The following is a 25,519-nucleotide window of genomic DNA, read 5'->3' as shown; positions in this document are numbered from 1 at the left end:
CAGGAGCCCCCCGCCCCGCCCCCGCCCTCCCTGTCGGCCAGCAGGAGCCCCCCGCCCCGCCCCGCCCTCCCTGTCGGCCAGCAGGAGCCCCCCGCCCCGCCCTTCCTGTCGGCCAGCAGGAGCCCCCCGCCCCGCCCCGCCCTTCCTGTCGGCCAGCAGGAGCCCCCCGCCCCGCCCCCGCCCTTCCTGTCGGCCAGCAGGAGCCCCCCGCCCCGCCCTTCCTGTCGGCCAGCAGGAGCCCCCCGCCCCGCCCCGCCCTTCCTGTCGGCCAGCAGGAGCCCCCCGCCCCGCCCCCGCCCTTCCTGTCGGCCAGCAGGAGCCCCCCGCCCCGCCCCCGCCCTCCCTGTCGGCCAGCAGGAGCCCCCCGCCCCGCCCTCCCTGTCGGCCAGCAGGAGCCCCCCGCCCCACCCCCGCCCTCCCTGTTGGGCAGCAGGAGCCCCCCGCCCCGCCCCGCCCTGCCCTCCCTGTCGGCCAGCAGGAGCTCCCCGCCCCACCCCCGCCCTCCCTGTCGGCCAGCAGGAGCCCCCCGCCCCGCCCTCCCTGTCGGCCAGCAGGAGCCCCCCGCCCCACCCCCGCCCTCCCTGTCGGCCAGCAGGAGCCCCCCGCCCCACCCCCGCCCTCCCTGTTGGGCAGCAGGAGCCCCCCGCCCCGCCCTGCCCTCCCTGTCGGCCAGCAGGAGCCCCCCGCTCCGCCCCTGCCCTCCCTGTCGGGCAGCAGGAGCCCCCCCGCCCCGCCCCCGCCCTCCCTGTCGGCCAGCAGGAGCCCCCCCCGCCCGCCTGCCATGAGCAGGGCTGGCATAGCGCCCAGCCTGCAGCCGGGGCTGCTGGCAGCAGCAGATAGTGCTGTGACGGTGCTCTCCACGTGATTTTATGGAAATATGCGAACAAGTGTGACTATGATGTAACTGGAATATGCTTCAGGAAAAAGGTCTCTGGTACGGGGTCATTACAAAGCTTATAATCTACTGAGTGTGGTCATCCCATTTGTATGAATGTATCATCCTTGTATCTGAAACTAGAAATATTAAATATAACTCTGAGGTCCTATTGTAATTATGCAATGTGTGGGCCAGTAATGGTGGTTTGGTATCTTGGCTCCTGTTAACCAGGACAATTGACTGTAGATGGCTCTGTTTACTTGCAAGCCTTCCTGTGAGTCAGGCTGGGAAGAATGAAGGCTGTGAAAGAATGAAGGCTTCCTGTGAGTCAGGCTGGGAAGAATGAAGGCTGTGGAAGAATGAAGGCTTCCTGTGAGTCAGGCTGGGAAGAATGTGACCATGTCACCTGGTACTGGAATCCATCTTAAAATTGGGGCTTTTCTGTTTAGAAGGAGGGGTGGGGACCCAGAGAGACAAAAGATTCCCCCCTTGTGCCAAAGCTATAAAAGGGGGTGGAACAGAACAAATTGTCTGGAGTCATGAGAAATCCCCTAGTTACCACCTGAGCTGGAGCGAACAAGAACTGTACTGGGGAAAGGATTGGGCCCAGACTAGGAAGGAGTCTAGTCTGTGAAAGAAGCTTATTGGAACATCTCTGAGGGTGAGATTTCATCTGTGTTCAGTTTCTTAATGTATTAGGCTTCAACTTGCGTGTTTTGTTTTATTTTGCTTGGTAACTTACTTCATTCTGTCTGTTATTACTTGGGGAACCGCTTAAATCCTACTTTTTATACTTAATAAAATCACTTTTGTTTATTATTGAACCCAGAGCAAGTAATTAATACCTGGGGGTGCAAACAGCTGTGCATATCTCTCTATCAGTGTTATAGAGGGCAATTTATGAGTTTACCCTGTATACGCTTTATGCAGAGTAAAACAGATTTATTTGGGGTTTGAACCCCATTGGGAGCTGGGTGTCTGGGTGCTGGAGACAGGAGCACTTTTAAGCTGTTTTCAGTTAAGCCTGCAGCTTTTGGGGGACCAGGTACAGACCTGGGTCTGTGTTTGCAGCAGGCTGGCGTGTCTGGCTCAACAAGACAGGGCACTGAAGTCCCAAGCTGGCAGGGAAAATGGGCTCAGAGGTAGTCTCAGCACATCAGGTGGCAGTCCCAAGGGGGTTTCTGTGACCCAGCCCACTACCACTACATCTCCAGTGGGACAGGCTAGGGGGCTGCACGTGGTGGGAGGCAGAGCCCAGCCTCGCCTCCCTCTCTCTGTGCCCGCAGCCCCTGAGAGCTGGGGGAGGCCCTGCCCTGTGTGGTAACCCAGAGGAGGTGGATGGGTCCCTGGAGCCCTGAGCTGGGTCCAGAGAGCAGTTGGAGGGAGCCAGGCCCAGCTCTTTCCCCTCCACAGAGTTGGGGGATTCCTGCCCCATGTGGTGCCCCCCAATCTTCAGGGTGCAGCGCAGGCCTGCTCTCTTCTCCCCCAGCAGCTCCCAGAGCAGGCTGTGCTGCCTGGCATTGGCGGGGGCGGCCTCGCAGGGTTTGGGTCTCCTGATTGCTCTGCCCGGCAGCCACCCATCCTTGGGGATGCCCCGGGGCAGCTCCGCAGAGGCTGAGCAGCATTGCATGGGACCGAGGGCACCCCCTGCCCACTGCCCCTGGCTGCTGCCAGCCCCACGGCCTCTCGAATGGCTGAGTGGGGCTGCCACCTGCTCCCCCATGCAGTCTCCCCGAACAACGGGGCTGTGCCCAGCCCCATGACCTCAAGAGTGGGGGGGCAGTGCCCTGACCCCGTTATCCCGCTCCCCCACTGCTCACCCGTATAGCCTGGTGCACACAGACAGACGATCTGATTGGTCTCCTTGTTGGCATGGCAGGAGTTGCCATGGTAATGCCGAGTCCCAGGGTACCCCGGGCATGGGCAGGGTCGGCACTGCTGCCCCGAGCCCAGCACCGGGTCACCATAGTAACCCTCCAAGCACCTGCCCACAGCACAGGGAGAGAGAAGAGGGAGATGAATTCGGACCAGAAACCACCTCGCCTCTCCCCCGCCTCTGCCCCCCACAGCCAGCCCCCCACCGCTGACCCCCAGCCCCTGCTGCTGACCTCTGGCCAGCCCCCTCGCCTCTGCCCCCCTGTCAGGCCGCACCCCAACTACCATCCAGCCCCACCACTGCAGCCCCCCAGCCTCCCTGCCATTGCCTCCCCAGCCCCACAGCCAACCCCCCATCACTCCCACTCCCCCCGCTGCTGCCCCCCATCCCCACAGCCAGCCCCCCCATCACTGCCCTAATCCCCATGGCCAACCCCCAATTGCTACCCTCATCCCCACAACCAGCTCCCCCCACCATCCCCGCATCCCCATGGCCAGCCCCCATGCTGCCGTCCCCACATCCCCACAGCCAACCCCCCACCGCTGCCCCCTCAGCTCCACAGTGAGCCCCCCTTGCCACCCCCCATATCCACGGCCAGGCCCCCCACTGCTAATCCTTGTCCCCACGGCCAGCTTTCCCCCCCACCTGAGGCAGCCCACACTCTGGCTGCCCCCCAGCCAGCCCTCCACGCTATTCCCCATTGCGTCTTCATCACCCAGGCCTCAACAGCTGTCCCGCGCAGTGGGACCATAGCTGTGCCCCCGCCCCGTGGGGCCCGCACACCCACCTCTCACAGTGGAGCCCTGTGGTGGCGTCACGGCACTGCTGGCAGGCCCCGGTGTGGGGGTCGCACTCCTCCGAGTGCCCGTTGCAGTGGCAGGGCCGGCAGGCGGGAAAGCCCCACTGGCCCCACGAGCATTGGTCGCACCGGCGCCCCATGGCACCAGGCTGGCATCGGCACTGCCCGCTCACGGCGTCACAGAGCTTGGAGACCGAGCCCTCGGGGGAGCAGGCACAGCCTATGGGACAGGTGGGTGGGGCGTCACCCAGCTGGGCAGCCAGACGGACAGCAAGCATGCCCAGAGCACCCCATACCCAGACAGATGGACACAGACGGGGCCCGATGCCTGGAGCGTTACTGTGACAAAGGGGGGATGTTTAAAATATTTTTATGAATCCTATGTTTGCCTCAGTTTCCCTGGAGGAAGAGCAAGACCCCAAAGGGCTCTGGTACACCGCAGGGGTTCCTCCTGGAGACCTCCAAAGGTGGGGGTGTAGCCCTGATCCTGTGGGTCTGTGTCAGTCACTGTCCTGGGTAGTGGGCTTTCCCCGTCTTCTCCTATCCTCCACTGAGATGGGTCTGCCGGCTGGGACAGCTGGGTGGACAGGTAGAGGCCTTGGTTGGTAGGTGCTGGATTCCTCATTGTCTTCCCCAGGCTCCACTGATAGGGGGATTGAGGCCCAAGCAGCTGGGGACACCCTCCCTCTGTCTGCTAGCCTGCCCCAGAGCACACAGCCCTCCCCCTCCCTGCAACAATGCAGCACAGGGGAAACTGAGGCATGCAGGCTTCATACCAATATTACAAACCGTTCCCACTTTGTCACCTTCTTGCCCCTTTGCGACCCAACGGAGCGGGATCACATCAGCCAGTGACCCCCCAATGTTATCCATAGGTGCCCCAGCATCTATCCTGTCCCTTTGGTTGCTGGCCGGCCAGGCATTTCCAGGATCCGCCAAGCACCATCGGCAGTTTCCAGTACACCATTCAGAGCAGTGTCATGTCCTCTCGGAGGTCGGCGCTTTTGGGGGGCACTAGCAGGGGCCACGGGGGAGTTTCCATGCTGCCCTTTGCCATCCCAAACCTTTGGGTTTGAAACCAGGCTTGGGTCCTGCCACTGCCCCTCCCCCTTGTCTGCCAGGGAGTGAGGAGGGCAGTGACCCCCTTCCCCCAGGGGTCAGCCAGCTGCAGCCCTGGCCCTACATTGGGCAGGGAGGGACCCCTGGAGCACTTGGGCAGATCAGAGAAGGTTTGTCCCCCTACAAGGCTAGTTGTACCCCAGCCATGTCTGGTGCCCTGGGGGTGGGGAAGCCGGGATGCAGGATGCTCCTGCATGTGGGCAGGGCCCTCTGGAGTCGTGTCCCAACGCTGGGACTGGGTGTATGCAAGGCCCCCACCTCCCCTTGGGGTAACCTGCTGCCCCCAGGACAGAGCCCTCTTAGCCTCCCCCCCCACCTCGTGGGCTGGAATTTGGGCTCTCTTGCGGAGACCCCACCACGGCCATGGCCCCCCTCAGACCAGGTGTCTCTGGTACCAGCAGCCACCTCCCAGCTGCTTTCCCCTCCCCTGGGGCCTCGTCTGGCCGTGGTCTTGCCCTGCCTGGGGGTTCAGCTGGGGGCTCAGCCCTGCCCCTGCACCCCGGGACAGCGTCTGGGCCCATGGGACTCAGCTCCCGTGTGTGGGTGGGGGGAGGGGGGATTCCTCTGCCCCACTCAGCCTGGGGTCTGGGCTCTGGGCTCTGGTTGCAGACAGGCAGGTGTCTAGCAGCCCTTCCTCTGTGTTACAGGAGGGGGAGCCCCTCCCTCCGCCTGCCAGCCGATCTATTGCCTTCCCTGGCCCCTGCTCTGAGCCTGGCTGGCGTGGGGCAAACCCCGGCCTGACCCAGGGCAGAGGGAGAGCTGCAATGCCCCCTCTTCCCAGGCCCCAGGCTCAGGCCAGGCCCCTTTGCATCCCTTTTCTCGGGGAAAGCCAGGGGGAGCAAGCGAGTGGCCGGGGGTCTCGGAGAGCCGAGGTGGAACGTGTGTCGGAAAACGACCAGAGTGGGCCCGGTGCTGGGTGAAACAGGGAGGCGAACTCGTCCTTTGCCCAGCCAGGCAGTAGGGTGACCAGGCGAAAAGGGACCCTGGCAGCTCCGGTCAGCCCCGCCGACAGGGCCATTAAAAACCCGGCCGGCGGCACAGGGGGGACCCGGGGCTAAGGCAGGCTCCCTGCCCGTGGGCACGAGGGCAGCACGCAGCACACAGAGCCGCCTGGCCGCCCATGCGCAGAGAGGCCACAGGGTCGCGGTAAGCGCCACAGTGACCCCGCACCCCAACCCCTGCCCAGATCCCCCTCCTGCACCCCAAACCTCTCATCCCCGGCCCCACCCCCGGCCGGAGCCCTCACCCCCCCCGCACCCCAACCCCCGCCCAGATCCCCCTCCTGCACCCCAAACCTCTCATCCCCGGCCCCACCCCCGGCCGGAGCCCTCACCCCCCCGCACCCCAACCCCCGCCCAGATCCCCCTCCTGCACCCCAAACCTCTCATCCGCGGCCGGAGCCCTCACCCCCCCCCGCACCCCAACCCCCGCGCAGATCCCCCTCCTGCACCCCAAACCTCTCATCCCCAGCCGGAGCCCTCACCCCCCCCGCACCCCAACCCCCGCCCAGATCCCCCTCCTGCACCCCAAACCTCTCATCCCCGGCCCCACCCCCTCCCCCGCAACCCCCTGCCCCAGCCCAGTGAAAGTGAGTGAGGGTGGGGGAGCGGGAGCAATGGAGGGAGGGGGATAGAGTGAGGGGGGCGGGGCGTGGGGGGGCCTCAGAGCGGGGGCGGAGCCGGGGTGTGAGTTCGGTTTTGTGTGATTAGGAAGTTGGCAGCCCCGCAAGGCAGCTGCAGCTCCGGCCCAGCGAGCGAAGGGTGCGCCCAGCCCTTGGGAGGGACGAGCCACAGCGAGCTCCTGGGCACCGGGGGTGGCAGACGGGGGGGCACACATCCCCTTTGGCTCTCCTGGGCTCAGGCACATCCCCCCCAGGGGAGCACAAGGTGGGGTTCATGGGAGACAGCCCTGGGGTGGGCAGTCACCCAGACAGACCGACAGACGGACCGACCGACCGGGCCGGTGCTCCCAGGGCGACATGGGGACAGACACACAGGTACTCACGGCTGCAGCCGGAGGGCCCCAGTCCATAGGTGCCTGGCGCACACTGGTCACAGCGCCGGCCGATCACGTGGGGTTTGCACGGGCACTGCCCACCCACCGGCTGGCACACGCTGCTGGTGGAGCCTTGGGGGTCGCACTGGCAGGCTGGGGAGAGAGGGGGACCAGTGGTGCTCATGGGGGCCCCCTTGGCACACACAGGAAGAGAAGTCAGGAGTCCCGCCCCCCAGCGCTGGGCTCACGGAGGAGCGTGCTTGGCAGAGCCCCAGGGCAGGGCGTTAGCTGCCATTCAACCCACTCCGCCCCTCAGCAAGCGCTGCCCCCCCAGATTCCCAGCCCAGGGAGCCTGTCCAGCACCCTCCCCAGGCCCCCCCCCGGCCAGCACTCCCCCAGGGCCCTGGCCAGCACCCTCCCCAGGCCTCCCCCCCCGGCCGGCACTCCCCCAGGGCCCTGGCCAGCACCCTCCCCAGGCCCCCCCCCCCGGCCGGCACTCCCCCAGGGGCCCGCCCCCGGCCGGCACTCCCCCAGGGGCCCGCCCCCCCAGCCGGCACTCCCCCAGGGCCCCCCCGGCCGGCACTCACCCAGGGCCCCATCGTGCAGCAGGGCGGAGATGCTGCAGAGCAGACGGGTGCACATCTCGGGCAGCGCTGGCATGGTCGCCATGCGGAACGCCTCCTGGCACGTGTAGCGCTCCAGCTCCTCCCGGTGCTGCACCGCCGCCGGCTCGCTGCCACGGAAAGCCGGCAGCTCCAGCACTCGCGGCAGAAGGACGAGCTGGGAAGGGAGAAGCATGAGCGCAAATGGGGGGCCCAGCCTGTGGGGCACGGGCTGGGCAGGGCAGCAGGCTGCACTAGGCCAGGAATGTGGGGGGCAGGGAGTAGGCCAGGCTGGGCTAGACAGGCTGCACTGGGGGAGCGGGGGGCGCTGGACAGGCTGCATGGGGCAGAGTTAGAGGCAGGTGCTGGCTGGACTAGGCATAGGGCATGGTGGGGGCATGGCCAGGCCAGGCGCGACGCAGAGGGGGCACAGGCTTAATGCCACAGGCCAGATGGATGGGCAAGCCCAGTGGGGCAGGCTGTGCCGTGGGCCCATGGGCCGGGTAGCGCAAGGTGTGGGCTGGGCAGGGCCAGGCAGGGGGTGCAGTGGACCAGGTGTTTGGGGCCAGGGAGACAGGGGTGCGGGCACTGGGGAATGAGAGCCAGAGGCAGAAGTGGCACCCAGCAGGCCCGGAGCAGCCCTGGGGCCCTCCCCACCACCACATCATGGTACTGCCGGTGGCACCTGCCAACGAGCGAGCGGCACGGTACATGCAGGCAACAGATGTCCTGTCATCTGCTACCACTGAGAACAGTCTAGAGCCATCCTCTCTGGAACAGCCTCTCAGGTAGTTGAAAGCAGCTATCAAATCCCCCCTCATTCTTCTCTTCTGCAGGCTAAACAATCCCAGCTCCCTCAGCCTCTCCTCATAAGTCATGTGTTCCAGTCCCCTAATCATTTTTGTTGCCCTTCGCTGGACGCTTTCCAATTTATCCACATCCTTCTTGTAGTGTGGGGCCCAAAACTGGACACAGTACTCCAGATGAGGCCTCACCAATGTCGAATAGAGGGGAACGATCACGTCCCTCGATCTGCTGGCAATGCCCCTACTTATACATCCCAAAATGCCATTGGCCTTCTTGGCAACAAGGGCACACTGCTGACTCATATCCAGCTTCTTGTCCACTGTCACCCCTAGGTCCTTTTCTGCAGAACTGCTGCCGAGCCATTCGGTCCCTAGTCTGTAGCAGTGCATTGGGTTCTTCCGTCCTAAGTGCAGGACTCTGCACTTGTCCTTGTTGAGAGGAGGCTCCCCCAGGGTCCTGGCTGGCTTCGTAGGGAGCAGCTCCAGAGCACAGCCTGGGGATGCCGTGACAGGTGGCAGCTGGCGGGAAGTGACTTACGGCTCAACCAGGGCACTGGCAGGTTTCCTGTCACATCCGGAGCTGGCACATGGGCTCCAGCTCACAGTGCCGTGGGGGGCTTCAGCCCACAACACCTTGGGGCAGTGAGTAGCTGCTGGAAGGACACCCCCTGCTCTGCAAAGCCAGGCGACGTGGCTACAGCCCTGGCTTGGCCTCTCCCCGCCCAGTGCAGGAGGCAGCTGCCATGCCTGGCCCAGGGCTCTCCCAGGGAGAAGCGGGGATTGGGAGGGGTGCCTGGCAGAGGCCACGTGGGGACTCTGGGGTCAGGACCTGGCACCCCCCTGCGCAGCCGCTGGCTGAGGGGAGAGGCTGCTGAGGGCAGCTCCCGCCAGCCCCTGCCCTTACCGAGTCGATGAGGATGAAGGCGGCTGGGTGGCGCTGGACCACACCCGCCCGCTGGAACCGCATGGCGATCTCGTACTGGTTACTGGGCTCAAAGCAGAAGGGCCGGGACAGCAGGGCGTACCTGGGGGCAGGAGGCAGGGGTGAGGGGCAGGAGGGTAAGTGGTGTGGGCTGGCCGATTGGGGCAAACAATGGGGGCTATGACACAGGGGGGCTGTGAGCCCAGCCCAGCATGGGACAGGGCCCTGGGTGGGGGTGGGGGGCTCTGAGCCCAGCCCAACGTGGGACAGGGCCAGGGCCTGCGGGCGGGGAGGTGAGCCCAGCCCAGTGTTGGTCAGTTTGCCAGGCTGGGGAATCAGCTGGCATGGGCTGGGCTGCGCACGGCATGGCTGGGAGGCTGGGGGGCTGTGCCCCCTTGGCAGGGCTGGCTCCTAGCCCGGGCAGCAGCTGGTGAGGGGATGCACTGCAACATTGGCCCGAGCCGCCTGGCAGCGAGGGCACTGGTGCCCCACGAGGGTCCCCAGGCAGGGGGAGGAGAAAACAGGGCCTGGATCCGGCCAGGAGCCCCCCTGTCGGCTCTCACCTCTCGGTGTGCGGCAGGCTTTCCTTGTATCTCTGCTCCGAGGGCAGCACGTTCCCGCAGCGAGGGCTCGTGGGCAACGCCTGGGCACTGACGCTGACGATGGCCTCCCAGTCCTCTGTGGACTGCAGGGAGAGGGGTTGGGGCGCCCCGCAGCTGGGTCCCCAAGGGCGGAAGCCTACAGCCCTCCCGAGGGAGTGGGGGCACTGCCGGGGGTGGGCCCGGTGGTGCTGGCAGGGGAAGGAGCCCTGGGCTGGGGGCCGGACAGGCCCTGGGAGATGAACCGGGCCCCTGCAGCGTTCCTCAGGGCAGCCTGCTCCCAGCATGGGCCCCTTGCCCTGGGCAGCTGAGCTGGGCGCTGAGTGTGGACTCTGCACCGGGTGCTCTCGGGGCTGGGCCCCACACACCAGGGGAGCCCGGTGCCAGGCCATCCCCTCCGCCCTCAGCTAGGGCTGCCAGATGCCCAGTTTTTGACCGGAAAGTCTGGTTGAAAAGGGGACCTGGTAGTGCCCGGTCAGATGCACTGACTGGACACCCGAAGCCCAGTTACCACGGGTGGGGGGAGGCGCTGTGTGATTAACCCACGCGCTCAGACCCTGCTCAGCCAGGCCGCCCCCTGTGCAGGCCGCCGGACCTCCAACCCAGCCCCGGAGCAGAGGGAGCCCAGCGGGGCGGGGGGAAGGAAAGGAAGGTGGCAAGATCCAGCAAGTGACAGGGGTGGGGCCTTGGGGGGAGAGGCGGGGACGGGTGGGGCTGGGAGTCTGGGTACCAGCAATTAGAAAGGTGGCAACCCTACCATCAGCCCCATGCCCTGTGGCAGCCTGGCACCCAGCCACCCCTCCCCCATCAGCCCCACACACCCTGCAGGAGCCCGGCCATCCCCTCCCCTGCCGGCCTGTTGCCACCGGGCAGCCTGGCGCCCAGCCACCCCTCTGTGCCCCACACACCTCGGGCTCGTAGCGGATCAGGATGTCGTACTCCATGGGGTAGGGGATGTTGTCGATGTGGAAGGACAGGCCGGCCCCATCCCGCACGCGGGCGAAGCCGGGCCCCGTCCATGTGATCATGTGACCCACGTGCTCCCGGGACACCACTTCCACGTCAGGCTGGGGGGCAGAAACCTGGGTCAGTGCCCTGCCCCTCCACCGCTGCCCCTTGCCCCCACCTGCCCCCATCTCACCCCATCCCTGCCCCCCACTACGCTCAGCCCATTCCTGTCCCCACCCCTCCACTGCTGCCCCCACCTGCCGCATCCCTACCCCCACTCCTGCTCCCTGCTATCCTCCCTTATGTGACAAAATGGGAATTTTTTGTAGTGTTTTTTATTAATCCTACGTGTGCCTCAGTTTCCTTTTACTCCCTGCATTGCTGCCCAGTGGTGGGAGGATTATGGCTACGTCGGCTTCACGGGGCTCTCCCCTCGCTTTGTTAGCCCCCCTCCCCAAGAGGCCAGGGAAGAACTCCTGAGGGCCTAGCACTGTCCACAGTGGGGCAGGTCGTCTGGGCATTGGCACCCCAAGCGCCGGATGTAGGCCTGGTGGGATCACATGGCCGAGCCTGGGAGAGGAATGGGACTCGGGGGGCTGGCCCACTGAACGGGCCCTCTGGGGCACTGCTCGAGAACTGGGGCATAGCCCCGACCCTGTGGATCTGTGACACCCCACAGCCCCCCCATTCCTGCTCCCATCCTCCCCCCCCTTCCTCCTCCAGGACCCTCCCCCCGCTCCTCACCTTGTGCAGGGGCTGCCGGCTGCGCCGGGGCAGGGCTCGGTGCTGCCGGAGCCGCATGGCTCCACGTTGGCGGCGCAGACGCCCCTTCCGCCCGTTGGGGAGCCCGCGGGAGTGCTCCAGGCAGTCCGAGGGGGCCTCGGGGCGCAGCGCTCCCTGCAACGGGCCAGGGTCAGCCTGGGAGACCGCCAGGGGCGCGGGGATGGGGGCTGCGCCGAGCACCCCGGGGGATGGGGCTGAGCCAGGGGGACTGACGAGGGGGCAGGAGGTTGCTGTGGGGGGCTGGGGTTACCCTGAGGAGACCCCCTGACCGCAGCAGGCTCCAGCTGGCCAGAGGGACGCTGACGCCCGGCTGCACAGTGTAGCTGGTGCTGGGTCCTGTTGCTCTGCGGGGGGCAAAACCCCCGGCCCAGACCCCAGCCTGCCACGAGAGACTGGGCCCCACAGCCACGGAACTGCACTTGGGAGGGGTACTGAGCCCGTGACCAGCTGTGACGTTATTGACTTGAACTGGGACCATATAGAACATCGTTGCAACCCAGGTCCCGTAGTGGCACTAAATCTTGTATAAAGGGGGTCAACTAAGGTGTCTCAGACAAGGTGATGGTTTGCTGGTTAGGATGATGCTGTCTGTGTGCGTCTATCATTTTGTAGTTAAAGTTATGAATATTGGCTCTGTCCTGTCTGTAGTTCAAACCTGTGCTCTGCTTCTGGGGGACACCCCAGACACGTTGGGGTCAGCTCTGCCTAGCCTGCTGGACGGCCCATTAAGGACCATCAGCGACACAACTGACCCAGTGAGAGAAGGCAGACGCGCCTGGGGACTCAGCCAGGCGTGCAGGGACCTGCCTAGGGACCGAACTCTGAGGTGTTTCCAGGCCATGGATGGGCAGCTTGTCCTTGGGACACAGAAAGCAGAGACCACACGGCAAGAGACTTTCAAAAGCTGCTGCAGCTCTTCCAGCTGGTCTTCAGTCCTGCTTCTGGCCTCTGGAGGGACTTGGCTACCCTGAAGCTTTGACCCAAGGACTGAAAGACCCATCCCAGCCGGGGATGTTCTCCAGAGACTGGATTTGAACCTGCCGTTTATTCCATCCCTGCTGCAAGCCTGACCCAAGAACTTGGCCGTCACTGGACGTCATTGATTCCATTGAACCCGTTCTAGCTCTCCTCTCTGTCTTTTCCGTTTATGAACAAACCTTTAGATTTTACACTCCAAAGGATCGGCAGCAGCGTGATCTGTGGGTAAGATCTGTTTTGTGTATTGACCGGGGTCTGGGGCTTGGTCCTTTGGGATCGAGAGAACTGTTTTTCTTTTACTGGGGTGTTGGTTTTCACAACCATCTGTCCCCATAACGAGTGGCCCTGGTGGGGATACTGGGAAACTGGAGTGTCTAAGGGAATTGCTCGTGTGACTTGGGGTTAGCCAGTGGAATGAGACCAAAGTCTGCTCTGTTTGGCTGGTTTGGTTTGCCTTGGTGGGCACAGAAACCCCAGCCCTGGGCTGTAACTGCCCTGCTTTGAGCAGTTTGCCTTAAATTGGCACTCTCCGTTGGGTCCTGCTAGAACCAGCATCGTTATAACATGGGACTCTGTGCGCTGCCCACCCCCTCGGCCCTGGGACCCCACACACTGCCCCCCCCTTGGCCCAGGGACCCTGGGTGCTCCCCCCCGGCCCTGGGACCCCACATGCTGCCCCCCTCAGGCCCAGGACCCCGCGCCCTGCCCCCTCCCAGCCCCGGGACCTGCAGCAGCCAGCATTGGGTGCCCGCACTCACCGGCAGCGTGGGGTGGGTGGGCGCGTGTCCTGTGGCATGCTCTGCCTCGTAGCTGTAGTAGTCCAGGGGTGCACAGAAGTAGCCGGGCTGCACCTGGTCACACTGGCGCCCGATGAGGTGGGGCCGGCAGGGGCACAACCCGTCCTCCATGGAGCACCTGGGGGCGGCACAAGCCCTGTCCATCCTGGGCTAAGGGAGCCTGCTCTGCCCTGTCCCTTTGTCCCGGGGGAGCCGGCCCAGCCCAGGCCACATGTCCGTGTGTCTGTCCCAGGGCAGGGGCCATGGGGGAGGAGTGAGAGGGGCCAGCCTGTTACCAGCCCTGAGTGCCCTGGTTCCATCCCCAGCTCCCCACAGCTTGTGTCCCACCCCCGGGGTGATGACCTGGGCATGGTCTTACTGTCTTCTCTGAATAGTGGGTGTGCCTCAGTTTCCCCTGTGTTACTCAGGTATCTGGGTGGTGGGACAAGGGGGGGTGATCTTTGCGTGACCCCTAGAGGGCAGGTGTGGCTGTGACAGGCCGCAGAGAACAGCCGACACTCGTAGCCTGGCAACTGAGGGCCAGGCCCCCTCCTCTGCGAGGATCAGCCCAGGGTGTTGGCGCAGCCGGGGTGACCTGCTGGCCCGGGAACAGAAAGGAAGGAGGAGGGGCAAGAGGTGTGAGGGAGGGTTGCCAACCCTCCAGGGTTGGCCTGGAGTCTCCCGAATAGGCATCGGTCTCTGGGTGACTATTGAAAGCAACCCAGCAGACCGGGCTGTTCTACACCAACTAACCCGCCTGTCACACGCTGGCTGGGGGTCACGGCAGCTAGAGATCGGGGGGGCATTTCTCCCTCTGGGGGTGGGGCCCCAGGGGCAAAGCCAGACTCCTGGTGGCTCCAGGAGGCGGGGAGCCTCTGAGAAGGGCTGTCGCACTGAGGGATTCCTCCCAGGGGCGGTGCAGGGCTGAGAGTCTGGGGCCTGGCAGTGCCTGACACCCGGCACCCCTGAGCCACGGTGCCACCACTGCCCCATGACCCTGCCCCACGGCCGTGATATCGCCCCATGTGTGACAAAGTGGGAACGTTCTTAATGTTTTTTCTGACTACTGTGTGAGTGCCTCAGTTTCCCCATGGCATTTCTTAAGTCTCTAGGTGGGGGGATAAGGGGGTGTGATTGTGGCAGAGCCCTAGAGGGCCAGCGTGATGGTGTCTGCACAGAGAATGGCCGACACCCTGTCCCCTGGCGACTGATGGCCTGGGCCCCTCCTCTGCAAAGGGGCCGACTGGAGAACAAAGAGATCAGGTGGCCTCCTGGCCCGGGAAAGAGACAAAGGCCAGAGGAGGGATGGGAGAGTTTCAGTTTGGAGCTGGCTGGGGAAATGGAGGGAGGCCAGAGGGGGCTCTGGCTCCCTGCCCCCCAAGACAGACGTGACTGAGGGGTCCTGTTCTCTGCACCTACAAGCTCTGTGTTAGACCATGTTCCTGTCGTCTAATAAACCTCTGTTTTACTGGCTGGCGGAGAGTCCCGTCTGACTGCGAAGTTGGGGGGCAGGACCCTCTGGCTTCCCCAGGACCCCGCCTGAGCGGACTCGCTGTGGGAAGCGCACGGAGGGGCAGAGGAGGCTGAATGCTCCGAGGTCAGACCCAGGAAGGGGGAAGCCGGGTGAGCTGTGTGTCCTGCAGACAGGCTGCTCCCAGAGAGGAGACTTCCCCAGAGTCCTGCCTGGCTTCATGGGGAGCAGTTCCAGAGCATCACCCGGGGACCCCGGGACACCCTGTACCCCCTCTCCCCAGCTGTGGCGCTGCTCATCATGTCCCTCCCCCCAGCGGTGAAGCCATGTGGCTTCCCCCGGAGGAAGTGTGAGACCCCTGGGGGGTCTGGTACCCTGCAGGGTTCTCCGGGAGACTGCCCCAAATACTGTCGTAGGTCGTACCCCCCTCCGACGTGTGGTGCTGCCCCGTGCCCTTCCCCTGCGTGGCACATGCCTACCTGTTGCTGTAGGCGCCCCCGAAGTCGCAGGCGCAGGGCCGGCAGCCGGCCACGTCGGTGCTCAGGCCCCAGAACTCGGGCTGTGGGGAGAGCAGGGTTAGGCACCGCCTGGGGTCCGGCCGGGGCCAGGCAGGGGGCAGGGGCACTCACCAGGCACTGGCTGCAGTACCGGCCGCTCACAAAACGCTTGCAGTAGCAGTCTCCACTGACGTGGTCACAGGGGGGGCTGCCCGTGAGGATGCCCCGAGGGTCGCACCTGCAGGCTGGGCAGAGACACAGCAGCTTACCCAGTGGGGCCCGTGCCCCCAGGATCCTGCCCGGTACCCATGAGGTTGTCCCACGCAGCATGCGGGGCCCTGCCACTGGCGGCTGCACCGAGGAGCCATGTCCCCCGGGGCCCTGCAGCACAGCCCGGCTGGGTGGCTGTGATGAAGTGGGCATGGTCTTACTGTCTTCTCTGAATGCTCGGTGTGTGCCTCAGTTTCCCCTATGTGTTACTCAGGTATCTGGGTGGTGGAACAATGGGGGGTGATGTCTGCAGCAACCTCCAGAGGGCAGGTGTGGCTGTGACAGTCTCCAGAGAACAGCCAACACTCTGTAGCCTGGCCCCCTCCTCTGCAAGGATCAGCCGGAAGTGTTGGTGCAGCCGGGGTGACCTGCTGGCCCGGGAAAGGGACAAAGGAACAAGCAGGGGCAACAGGCGTGAGGGAGGCCTCAATCCCCTGCATAGGGGCTGGAACTAGGGGGACTGGGGGGCTGCAGCCTCCCCTGGCGTGACATGGTCTCCATCATATCCAGGGTTTGTAGTTTGGTTCCATGGCTCAGCCCCTCCCCAGCCCCGACCCCGTACACGTTGCTCCAGCTCCCTGGTCTCCTGTTTGGGACTCAGGGGGAGTCCGGGGGAACCAGGCCCCGGGTCCCCCCAAGCTGGTTTTCTGCAGGTGCCTGCTCCCTGGGCTGACAAGCTCTGTTCTACGCTGAGCTCCCGACGGCTCTGTCACACGCTGGTGGGAGACACAGCTGGCTGCAGAGTGGGGGGCAGGGCGCTTTGGGGGGGTGAGGCTCCCCAGGGGGACTCACTGCAGGGAGCGAACGGGGTGACCAAGGGGCTGAACGCTCCGAGGTCGGACCCAGGAAGTGCCAAAGCCAAGCAGGCTCCTTGGCCTGGTGAGCATGGCCCTGAGGGGAGACACTGTCCCAGAGCCCTGCCTGGCTTCGCTCCGAGCGGTGCCAAGGCCGTGCCCACACTCACACTGGCAGCCCTGTGGGTTGGTGCGGCTCAGCCCGTAGAAGGCCTCCTTGCAGCGGTCGCAGCGCACGCCCTGGACGTGTTCCTTGCAGCGGCACTGCCCGGCGATCATGCCCAGCGCCACGTCCGTGTGGCTGTCACACACCCCGCCGTCCAGGGAGCCCACTGGGTCACAGTCACAGGCTGCCAGCAAAGGGGAAGAGAGCAGGAGTCGCACGCCAGGAACCAGCTCAGCGCCCAGCCTGGACGCCAGGGCCTGGCACCGCAGTGGCCCCAAAGCAGGTGGCACTGCCAGGGCAGATGGGATCGCCAATGCCGGGCAGGGAGAGGGCAGCCGAGTGTCTCAGCGCAGCCAAAGCCCTGGGCACATGCCCAGGCCAGGGAGTGCGACTGCCAGCAAAGGGGCTGGGGCTTGGCGTGAGCCCCCCCCACAGCACTGCAGCCAAAGGGCTCACGTGCTCCCTGGCCGCATCCCGGGGCCGTGACCAACGCGGGGACGTGGGTGATATGCGCCTCAGTTTCCCTAGGCGTTGCCCTGCCGCACTGAGCGCCACGAGGCGTGGGCCACGCAGCAGGCTGGGGAGAGACACGGGGCAGCGAGGGCATGGGGGACCTAACAGACAATGGGAACCCCAAGGACCCCGCATGTCCTCGTGAGAGGGGAGCCCATGAGGCTACAGCTGGAGAAGGAGGGGGCCGTGCCAGGCGAGTGTGAGAAGACCCAGGGGAGCCCCTGGCATTGAGACTCGGGAGAGACGAGGAAGGAGGCCAAGATGGGCTGGCCAGGCTGGTCTCCGCTGATCCAGGACCGGAACCCGTTACCAGCTGCCGCGCCACAGGGGGACAGTCCAAGCGGGGGCTCGCTCCGTGGCCTGGCTGGGCAGAGCTCCCGGAGGGTCACAGGGGCTACAGCCCGCTCTCGAAGGCGGGGAGCGGCCAGCCTCGCTACGCACAGAGGTGAACCCAGCCTGCTCCGATCTCTGGGCCCTGGGGAACCCAGGAGCCGTGCAGTGCCCTGGCCTTCCCTCACGCCTGGGGAGGGCACAGGGATGGCATCGGGGGCCCATATGGGCTGGGAGCAGACCCGGGGACAGCATCTGACTAGCGGGGGCCTGGCGAGCCCCTGGAGACCCAGGGCTGGGCACGGGCCGGTAACCCTGAGAGAGAGGATGCCCCCTCTGCACTGCGGGCACCCAGCCGGCCCCAGCTCTAGCTTCAGAGGAAGGGGAGCAAAGCGCCGAGAACCCCAGGGGGTGGCCCCCGCCCGCTGGAGGCTGCCCGGGCCCGCCCGGCAGGGCACTCACGGACGCAGGCGGTGCTGGCCCGGATGTCGGCCAGCGGGCTGTGGTAGTAGAAGGGTTTGCAGAGCTGGCAGCTGCGGCCCATGGTGTTGTGCTGACAGTCGTCACAGACGCCCCCGCTGGCATTGCCCGTGGCCAGGTACACGGCCATGTCGAAGTGGCACCGGCGTGAGTGCTGGTTACAGTCACACCCTGCCGACAGATGGGTCCATGAACGACGGCCCGGGCACACCCGCACCCAGGGCACTGCCCCCCAGCACACCCACTGCACTAGGCGCACAAGCAGGTGGGGGGAACAGCCACGGGGAAGCAGGGGGGGCACGGCTGTGGGATACCAGGGGGGGAACAGCCATGGGGAAGTGTGGGGGGGGCACGGCCATGGGGAAGTGGGGGGGGCACAGCTGTGGGATACCGGGGGGGGAACAGCCATGGGGAAGTGTGGGGGGGCACGGCCATGGGGAAGTGGGGGGGGCACAGCTGTGGGATACCGGGGGGGAACAGCCACGGGGAAGTGGGGGGCGCACAGCTGTGGGATACCGGGGGGGACACAGCCATGGGGAAGTGGGGGGGTACGGTTGTGGGGAAGCGGCTGGGAGGGGGGCACAGCGGCGGGGAACCGGGGGGCCGGCTGCTCTCTCACCTTGGCAGGCGTGTGGGTCGGTGCCCCCGGCAGGGCGCCAGGGCAGGTCCTGGTAGAAGTCCTGGCACCGCTCGCAGTTCAGGCCCGTGGTGTGGTGTTTGCACACGCAACGGCCGTGAATCTGGGAGAGAGGCGGGGACGGCGCCCAGGTCAGCTGTGGCCCACGGCCCTGGCCTCAGTCCCCTCGCGCCGGGCTCTGCAGGGCCAGCGGACGAGCCCAGGGCCCTCAGCTGCCATTAGCAGGCCCTGCCGCAGACAGCAGGCCAGACGCCAGGCCTGAGTGGGTCTTGTCTGCACTGGGGCAGGAGGAAAGGCTGGGGCACAGGGACCCCTGGGGCTGCCCCACACCCCCTGCCACCCGCCTGCTGCCCCGGGAATCAAGGGCACAGCAGCCACCACTGCTCCCCGCTTGGCTGGGCCTGGCTGCCTTGTGACAGGTCTTGGGGTGGGCTCTGCCCCCTTACTGCGCCCTCCCCACCCCACTCCCTGTGGGATGGGGCTCTGGCCCCTTGTCATGCCCTCCGCTCCCCCGACCCGCCATGGGGCTCCGCCCCCTTACCATGCCCTCCACGCCCCCTGGCACGCCGGGAGTGGGCGCGCACTCGGAGGCGTGGCCGTAGCAGAAGCAGCTCCCACGCAGCACCAGCTCGTAGAGGGCATAGTAATACTTCTCCTGGATCTCCCGCCGCGAGTCCAGCAGGTTGTCGCCCAGCGTGTGCAGCTTGGTCAGGTTCACCCGCAGGTTGGTGACGCGCAGCAGATCTGGGGGCAGGGGGAGCTCAGCACTGGCCCCACCTCCTGGCCCTGCTGCCCCCAATCCCCCCAGGCCCCCAATCTCCCAGCCCCAGCACCCCACAGCCCTGATGCCTCCCACTCTCCTCGGCCTCCGCATACAGTCCCCAGTCACCACTCCTGCATTACCCCATCCGCAAACCCCCCTGGCCTGCCTATGCCTTCCCTGCCATGGGCATGTCCCTGCCCACGGCGCCGCTTGCAGCTCTGAGCCCGGCGCCCCACGGCGCCGCCCGCAGCTCCGAGCCTGGCGCCCCAGGACTGCAAGCTCTACGGCAGGGATCAAGGCCCGTCCTCCCGGCTGATCCCCCCGCCTCGTGCTCCTACCCTGGATGGCTGGGCTGTACGGATCCTCCACTGGGATGGACGGGTCCAGGACCTTGAAAATCACCTGGACGACAGGCGAGGGGCAGCATGAGACCCCAGAGCTCCCCCAGCCCCAGCCCACCCCCAGCCCCCGAACATGCCGCAGGGTGACAGGTGAGGGGCAGGGTGACCTTAGGAGTGTGATATCATATCTCATTGACAGGTGACACAGGGCCAGAAAGAGTTAATGACCTCCCAGACTGACCTGACCCAGGGCCCAACTTTAGAGACTGCTTAGGAAGAGATGGAAAGGAGGAGAGCTGTGAACTGCAGCCCGCACTGCTAGAGAGAGAAGGGGAGATGCTGGCTCAGGGCTTGTGATGTCAGCAAACGAGTCTTGTCTATTGCCATGGCTTTGATTCAAAGATCAAAACAGGAGTGTGAAGATCTAGGAAGACACTGGAGGGCAACAGTGTTGTTGTCTCTCTGTCTCCGGGAAGGTTGGGGTAACCTGTATCTGAACCGTTTAATGATAAATTACCCTGGGCTAATTGCCAGGATGTTTGGGAGAAGGAAGGTTGAGCCTATTGTCTTCTCAGGCCAAGAGGCTGCTGGAAATGTATAAAAGCCCTGGGACACGATCCTCCTTCATCTCAGATCGGCTTTGGGTTTCAAGAAGGGGAAACCCTGAGCCATAAGGATTGAGATCCCCAGTCACTGACTGGAGTCACCCTGAACATGGACATTGGACTGTAACCTCTGGGCTGTTTCTAAAAGGACGTTTGGCCACTACAGACTCACCATCTCTGCTCGGTATCGTGACCTCAAGAACTGAACTCAGGTCGGTCTGTAGACTGATCTTTCTACCAACTCTCTCTCCCTTTTCTTTTTGAATAAACTGTAGTTTAATTAACAAGAATTGGCTATCAGTGCGTATTTGGGGTAAGATCTAAGTTATCATTGGACCTGGGTCTGGGGCCTGATCCTTTGGGATTGGGGGAACCTGCTCTCTTATATGATGAGAGAAGATCTTCAGTAATCATCATCGTATCTGACGTGTGTCCGGAGGGAGGCCTGGGGCGGGCACTGCGTTGTGTGGACGTCTGAGTACCCAGGGAGGTGATACGGAGGCTGGTTTGGTAACTCTAAGGAGTGGCATATCCACCGGCATTCGGGGTTTGTCTGCCCCGCTCTGTCTGCAGTTCACCCCGACTGAGTGACCTCAGCTGGCTCCCACGGGCAGCATCGTTACAGGCAGCGTGTGACCCCAGAGACCCCTCTGCCCTGGCCTGCCCCAACATCCCCATTCCCCAGGGCAACAAATGAGGGGCAGAGTTTGTCCCCAGGTCCTTCCCATGGGCCCTGCCCCAGCCCCCGTGCCCAGGGTGACAGGCAAGGGGCAGCGTGAGACCCCACAGCCCCTGCCTGCCCCAGCTTCCCCACCTCGCCGTGGCTGGAGGGCTCAATCTCGGAGTAGCGCTGCTCACACAACACCTCGTCCACACGGCCCGAAGCCTGCACAGCCACGGCCGGGAACAGCTGGGAGCAGTTGTAGGCGAAGTAGCGATAAACCTTCCAGGTGCGGCCGAAATCTGCCGAGCGCTCGATCAGCATGGCCGCCGGGCGGAAGGTCTGTGGGGAGAGACATGGGGGAGATGGGTGCGCCCCCAGCATGCCCCGGGGCAGGGTGTCGTGGGGGAGGGGAGCTGGGTGCGCCCCCAGCATGCCCCGGGGCAGGGTGTCGTGGGGGAGGGGAGCTGGGTGTCCCCCAGCATGCCCCTGGGCGGGGTGTCGTGGGGGAGGGGAGCTGGGTGTCCCCCAGCATGCCCCTGGGCGGGGTGTCGTGGGGGAGGGGAGCTGGGTGCCCCCCAGCATGCCCCGGGGCGGGGTGTCGTGGGGGAGGGGAGCTGGGTGCCCCCCAGCATGCCCCGGGGCGGGGTGTCGTGGGGGAGGGGAGCTGGGTGCGCCCCCAGCATGCCCCTGGGCGGGGTGTCTTGGGGGAGGGGATCTGCATGTGCCCCCAGCATGCCCCGGGGCAGGGTGTCGTGGGGGAGGGGAGCTGGGTGTCCCCCAGCATGCCCCGGGGCGGGGTGTCGTGGGGGAGGGGAGCTGGGTGTCCCCCAGCATAGCTGCCCAGCCCTGCAGAGCCAGGCCTGGGCCCAGTGGGATGGCTGCTCCTGGGCAGGGTTGGCCCTGCTGTCCCCACCCCCAGCCCTGGGCCCAGTTACCTTAAATTTCATAATGAGATGGGTGAAGTGGAACTTGGCCTCGAGATCCAGGCGGATGCTTACGTGCTCCACGCCTGCGGAGATGGGACAGGATCACCCCCAGGCACCAGCCCCCCTGGGAAGATGGGACAGGACGGGGTCGACCCCAGGCACCAGCCCCCCTGGGAAGATGGGACGGGACGGGGTCGCCCCCAGGCACCAGCCCCTCCCGGGGAGACGGGACAGGTGATGCAGCAGGGAGTGGGGCAGATTTGACCTGGGGATGTTGCCAGGGAGTTTCATTGGGAAGGGGAGACTTCCCTTGAGGGAGGATACCTGAGCCTGTAACCTGAGCTGGGACAGGGGGCCGGGGCCAGGTGATACCTTCTGCCTGGGTAGCTGGACAAAGGCTGGAGGAGGAGCCGGGGGGAGGCTGGGGGAGTCGGCTGGAGGGGGTTCAGTTTTGGTGAGTTGGCTGGGGAAGAGGAGGGAGCCCTATGGCTGGGGTCTAATCTCTCTATCCCCCAGAAGGGCCTGACTAAGGGGTCCTGTTTGTGCCCACAAGCTCTGGTCTGGACTGTGTTCCTGTCGTCTCTAATAAACCTGCTCTTCTACTGGCCAGCCGAGAGTCACGGTGAATGGCAGGAAGTGGGGGTGCCGGGCCCTGACTCCCCCTCAGGCCGTGACACATCCCCCTGCACCACCACCCCAGGGAGACGGGAAAGGATGGGGTCACCCCCAGGCACCAGCCCCCCCGGGGAGATGGGACTGGGTCACCCCCATGCACCAGCCCCCCCGGGGAGATGGGACTGGGTCACCCCCATGCACCAGCCCCCCCGGGGAGGCGGGACAGGACGGGGTCACCCCCAATGCTCCACCAGCTGCCGGCACCAGCCCCTTTGCCGCCCTCACTTCTCCAGCCGTGGGCCCAGCAGAGGCAGGTGCGGTGGCTGCGGGCGCCGCTCACCCAGCCTGGAGGTCCTGGCGCTGGGGTTTCCCGAGGAACAGTCCCCGGGCCCGGGCCTGCAGCCCAGGCTGCCCTGAGGGTCCCCTGTGACTCCTGCGGTCCGGGGCAGCGCAGGCCAAGGGGGGGGCCATGACCCCTCCCTTCCCCTCCCCACTAGTCTGGGCTCCACCCGACCGCAGGGGGCCCCTCACCATTCTCCGACTGCCACCAGGTCGTGTGGCCGTCCTGGCCGCCGAGGTACACCACGTTCTGGATGCGGTGGCTGGTGCGCAGAGACGGGGACCGGGAGTCGCAGGAGAAGCATTTCTCCGAGTCCTGCAGCACAGAGAGTGTCCCAGTGGTGTCCCTGCCCCCCAGCAGCCCCCCCAGCAGGGACAGACGGACAGACCGGGGCACTGGAGCTGCCTCTGCTCCCCACCTGCGACAGACCCAGTCTCTTCAGCCCTGGGACAGACAGATAGACTCACCCCCGGACATACCCATCCAGACATGCACAGTACCCACGTGCACAGACGGATGGACGGACACAATCACCAATCCAGGCGGACAGACGGACTCTCACACACACACGGATCCAGGCGGACAGACGGACTCACACGCACGTGCAGAGCCGGACAGACGGACTCTCACACACACACAGATCCAGGCGGACAGACGGACTCTCACACACACGTGCTGACCTTGGCTTGCCCGCAGGCTCTGCCAGCCCGGCTGGGGCTGAGTGTTTGGGGCTGGGCACAGGGGACTGAGTCCCGCGTCTCCCTTGGCCAGGCTCACCAGAGTCCTGAGGACCGGCCGGCGGGTGCCGGTGAGAGCGCAGGGCTTAGGGCCAGGCTCCCCTGGTTGCCCTGGATGGGAGGGGCCTGGCTCCAGCCAGTGGGGGCTGTGGGCAGAGGGGCCTCCCCCTGTGTGCCCAGGCAGTGCTGACGGGGAGCGCGTGGCCGCATGGGGGGGTGGCGGGGGCAGCTGTTCACACCGCACGCAGAGAGCGTGTTGGGCCGGGAGCCACACAGCACCCGGCGGGCTGGGGGCTCTGCACCGAGCAGCCTTTGGGGGCTGGCCGGGTACCTGCAGGTGGCTGACGATGCAGTACTCCTGGGGCCCCTGCAGTCCACAGGTGGACGTGGCGCTCAGGTTCTGGGCCCGCCCCACAAGCAGGTTCCCAGTGGCCGGGTGGCAACTCCCCACGGAGCAGCCTGGCTCTTCCTGGCTCGCCGCACCGGGCACCTGGACTGGAGAGAGGCAAAGGGAGGGCCCGGCTGAGAGGGGGCATGTGGCGTCCTGGCACCCAGGGACTCTGCTGCGCTGGCCCCAAGAGGAAACCTGGTGTGACGAAGTGGGACTGTTCTTAATGTTTCCTCTGAATAGTGTGGGGGGGTGCCTCAGTTTCCCCTATGCAGTTCCTAAGTATCTAGGGGGTGGGGTAAGGGTGTATGATCACTGCAGAGCCCTAGAGGGCAGGTGTGTGCAGGGGTCTGGACACAGAGAATGGCCGACACCCTGTTTCCTGGACACTGATGGCCTGGGCCCTTCCCCCCTGCAAGGTGAGAGCTGAAGGGTTGGAGAACAAAGGAATCCGGTGACCTCCTGGCCCAGGAAAGGGACAAAGCCCAGAGGAGGAGGGGCTGGAGGGAGTTTCAGTTTGCGGCTGGCTGGGACATGGAGTGAAGGGCAGACGGGGTTGTCTGGCTCACTGCCCCCCAGAATGGACCCAGCTGAGGGGTCCGGTTCTCTGCACCTACAAGCTCTGTGTTAGACCATGTTCCTGTCGTCTAATAACCTTGGTTTTACTGGCTGGCTGAGAGTCCCGTCTGACTGCGGAGTTGGGGGGGCAGGACCCCCTGGCTTCCCCAGGAGCCCCGCTTGAATGGACTCGCTGTGGGAAGCGCAGGGAGGGGCAGAGGATGCTGAATGCTCCGAGGTCAGACCCAGGAAGGTGGAAGCCGGGGGAGCTGTGTGTCCTGCAGACAGGCTGCTCCCAGAGAGGAGACTGCCCCAGAGTCCTGCCTGGCTTCATGGGGAGCAGTTCCAGAGCATCGCCCGGGGACGCCGTGACACCTGGCCAGGGACCCACCAGTGAGGGCCCCGGGGCAGGAGGGAGCGGAGTCAGCAAGGGCTCCAGGGTCGGGGAAGATCCACCGAAGGCCCCAGGGCGGGGGCAGATCCAGTGAGGGCCTTGGGGCAGGGAGGGGGCAGCGCGGAGCCAGTGCGGGCTGAGGCGGGCCGGGGGGGATCTGTGACTTTTCCATTTCCCACCATGACAGGAACCCCTCAACATCTGCTGCCAGGGAGCCCGTCAGCTGGACCCCTCCAGCCCCTCACCACCACTGCCCCTCGCACCCCCTGTGGGTACCTCTCCCCCACATATGCCCCTTCCCCTGCACGGGACCCCCAGGCACACCCCTCCCCGCCCACCCGGGGTCTCCCCCGCGCCCGGCACTGGGTCTCAGACCCGCTGACCCGGCACGGAAACACCGCGACCCGGAAAGCCCCCGCGCGGCAGCCCCGTGACTGGGGGAGCAAGGGCCTTTGTCTGGCCCACGTGACTCTGCCCCCCCAAGCCTGGTCCTTCCCTACCCTTCGCCCCCCCAAGGACTGCTCTGCCCCGACTCTGCCCCCGCCAGCCCAGTCCTTCCTGACTCTGCCCCGCCCCGGGACTGCTCTGCCCCAACTCTGCCCCCCCAGCCTGGTCCTTCCCGACCCTGCCCCCCCCCCCCCCCAGGACTGCTCTGCCCCGACTCTGCCCCCGCCAGCTTGGTCCTTCCTGACCCTGCCCCCCCCCCCCGGACTGCTTTGTCTCAACTCTGTCCCCCCAGCCTTGTCCTTCCCGACCCTGCCCCCCCCCCCCAGGACTGCTCTGCCCCGACTCTGCCCCCGCCAGCCTGGTCCTTCCTGACTCTGCCCCCCACCCCGGGACTGCTCTGCCCCAACTCTGCCCCCCCAGCCCAGTCCTTCCTGACCCTGCCCCCCCCCAGGACTGCTCTGCCCCCCCAGCCCAGTCCTTCCTGACTCTGCCCCGCCCCGGGA

General features: G+C 65.5%; 1 protein-coding gene across 3 annotated transcripts in view; it reads right to left on the bottom strand.

Moving 5' to 3' along the window:
• LOC140914013 (laminin subunit beta-2-like) overlaps positions 1 to 25,519 on the bottom strand; it is a 48,122-nt gene that overhangs the window by 20,465 nt on the left and 2,138 nt on the right. For 2 of the 3 annotated variants that reach the window (XM_073350836.1, XM_073350837.1), the window contains exons 3-22: positions 23,561 to 23,724; positions 22,684 to 22,807; positions 21,547 to 21,620; positions 20,762 to 20,950; positions 19,340 to 19,403; positions 18,780 to 18,982; positions 18,221 to 18,341; positions 17,584 to 17,772; positions 16,283 to 16,462; positions 15,181 to 15,293; positions 15,031 to 15,110; positions 13,063 to 13,219; positions 11,288 to 11,440; positions 10,504 to 10,662; positions 9,560 to 9,681; positions 8,979 to 9,099; positions 7,254 to 7,446; positions 6,676 to 6,819; positions 3,541 to 3,772; positions 2,698 to 2,861 (exon numbers count right to left, since the gene is read on the bottom strand). In XM_073350836.1, the coding sequence (XP_073206937.1) occupies positions 2,698 to 2,861; positions 3,541 to 3,772; positions 6,676 to 6,819; positions 7,254 to 7,446; positions 8,979 to 9,099; positions 9,560 to 9,681; positions 10,504 to 10,662; positions 11,288 to 11,440; positions 13,063 to 13,219; positions 15,031 to 15,110; positions 15,181 to 15,293; positions 16,283 to 16,462; positions 17,584 to 17,772; positions 18,221 to 18,341; positions 18,780 to 18,982; positions 19,340 to 19,403; positions 20,762 to 20,950; positions 21,547 to 21,620; positions 22,684 to 22,807; positions 23,561 to 23,724 (2,946 nt within the window). Of the gene's footprint in view, positions 1 to 2,697; positions 2,862 to 3,540; positions 3,773 to 6,675; positions 6,820 to 7,253; positions 7,447 to 8,978; positions 9,100 to 9,559; positions 9,682 to 10,503; positions 10,663 to 11,287; positions 11,441 to 13,062; positions 13,220 to 15,030; positions 15,111 to 15,180; positions 15,294 to 16,282; positions 16,463 to 17,583; positions 17,773 to 18,220; positions 18,342 to 18,779; positions 18,983 to 19,339; positions 19,404 to 20,119; positions 20,721 to 20,761; positions 20,951 to 21,546; positions 21,621 to 22,683; positions 22,808 to 23,560; positions 23,725 to 25,519 lie in introns of those variants that run through there. The other variant, XM_073350839.1, reaches the window with a different exon arrangement.

The sequence above is a fragment of the Lepidochelys kempii genome, chromosome 7 (assembly GCF_965140265.1).
Source record: "Lepidochelys kempii isolate rLepKem1 chromosome 7, rLepKem1.hap2, whole genome shotgun sequence".
Lineage (NCBI taxonomy): Eukaryota > Metazoa > Chordata > Testudines > Cheloniidae > Lepidochelys > Lepidochelys kempii.
Note: the sequence above shows the minus strand (reverse complement) of the source record. Positions and strands in the feature narration are given on the sequence as shown.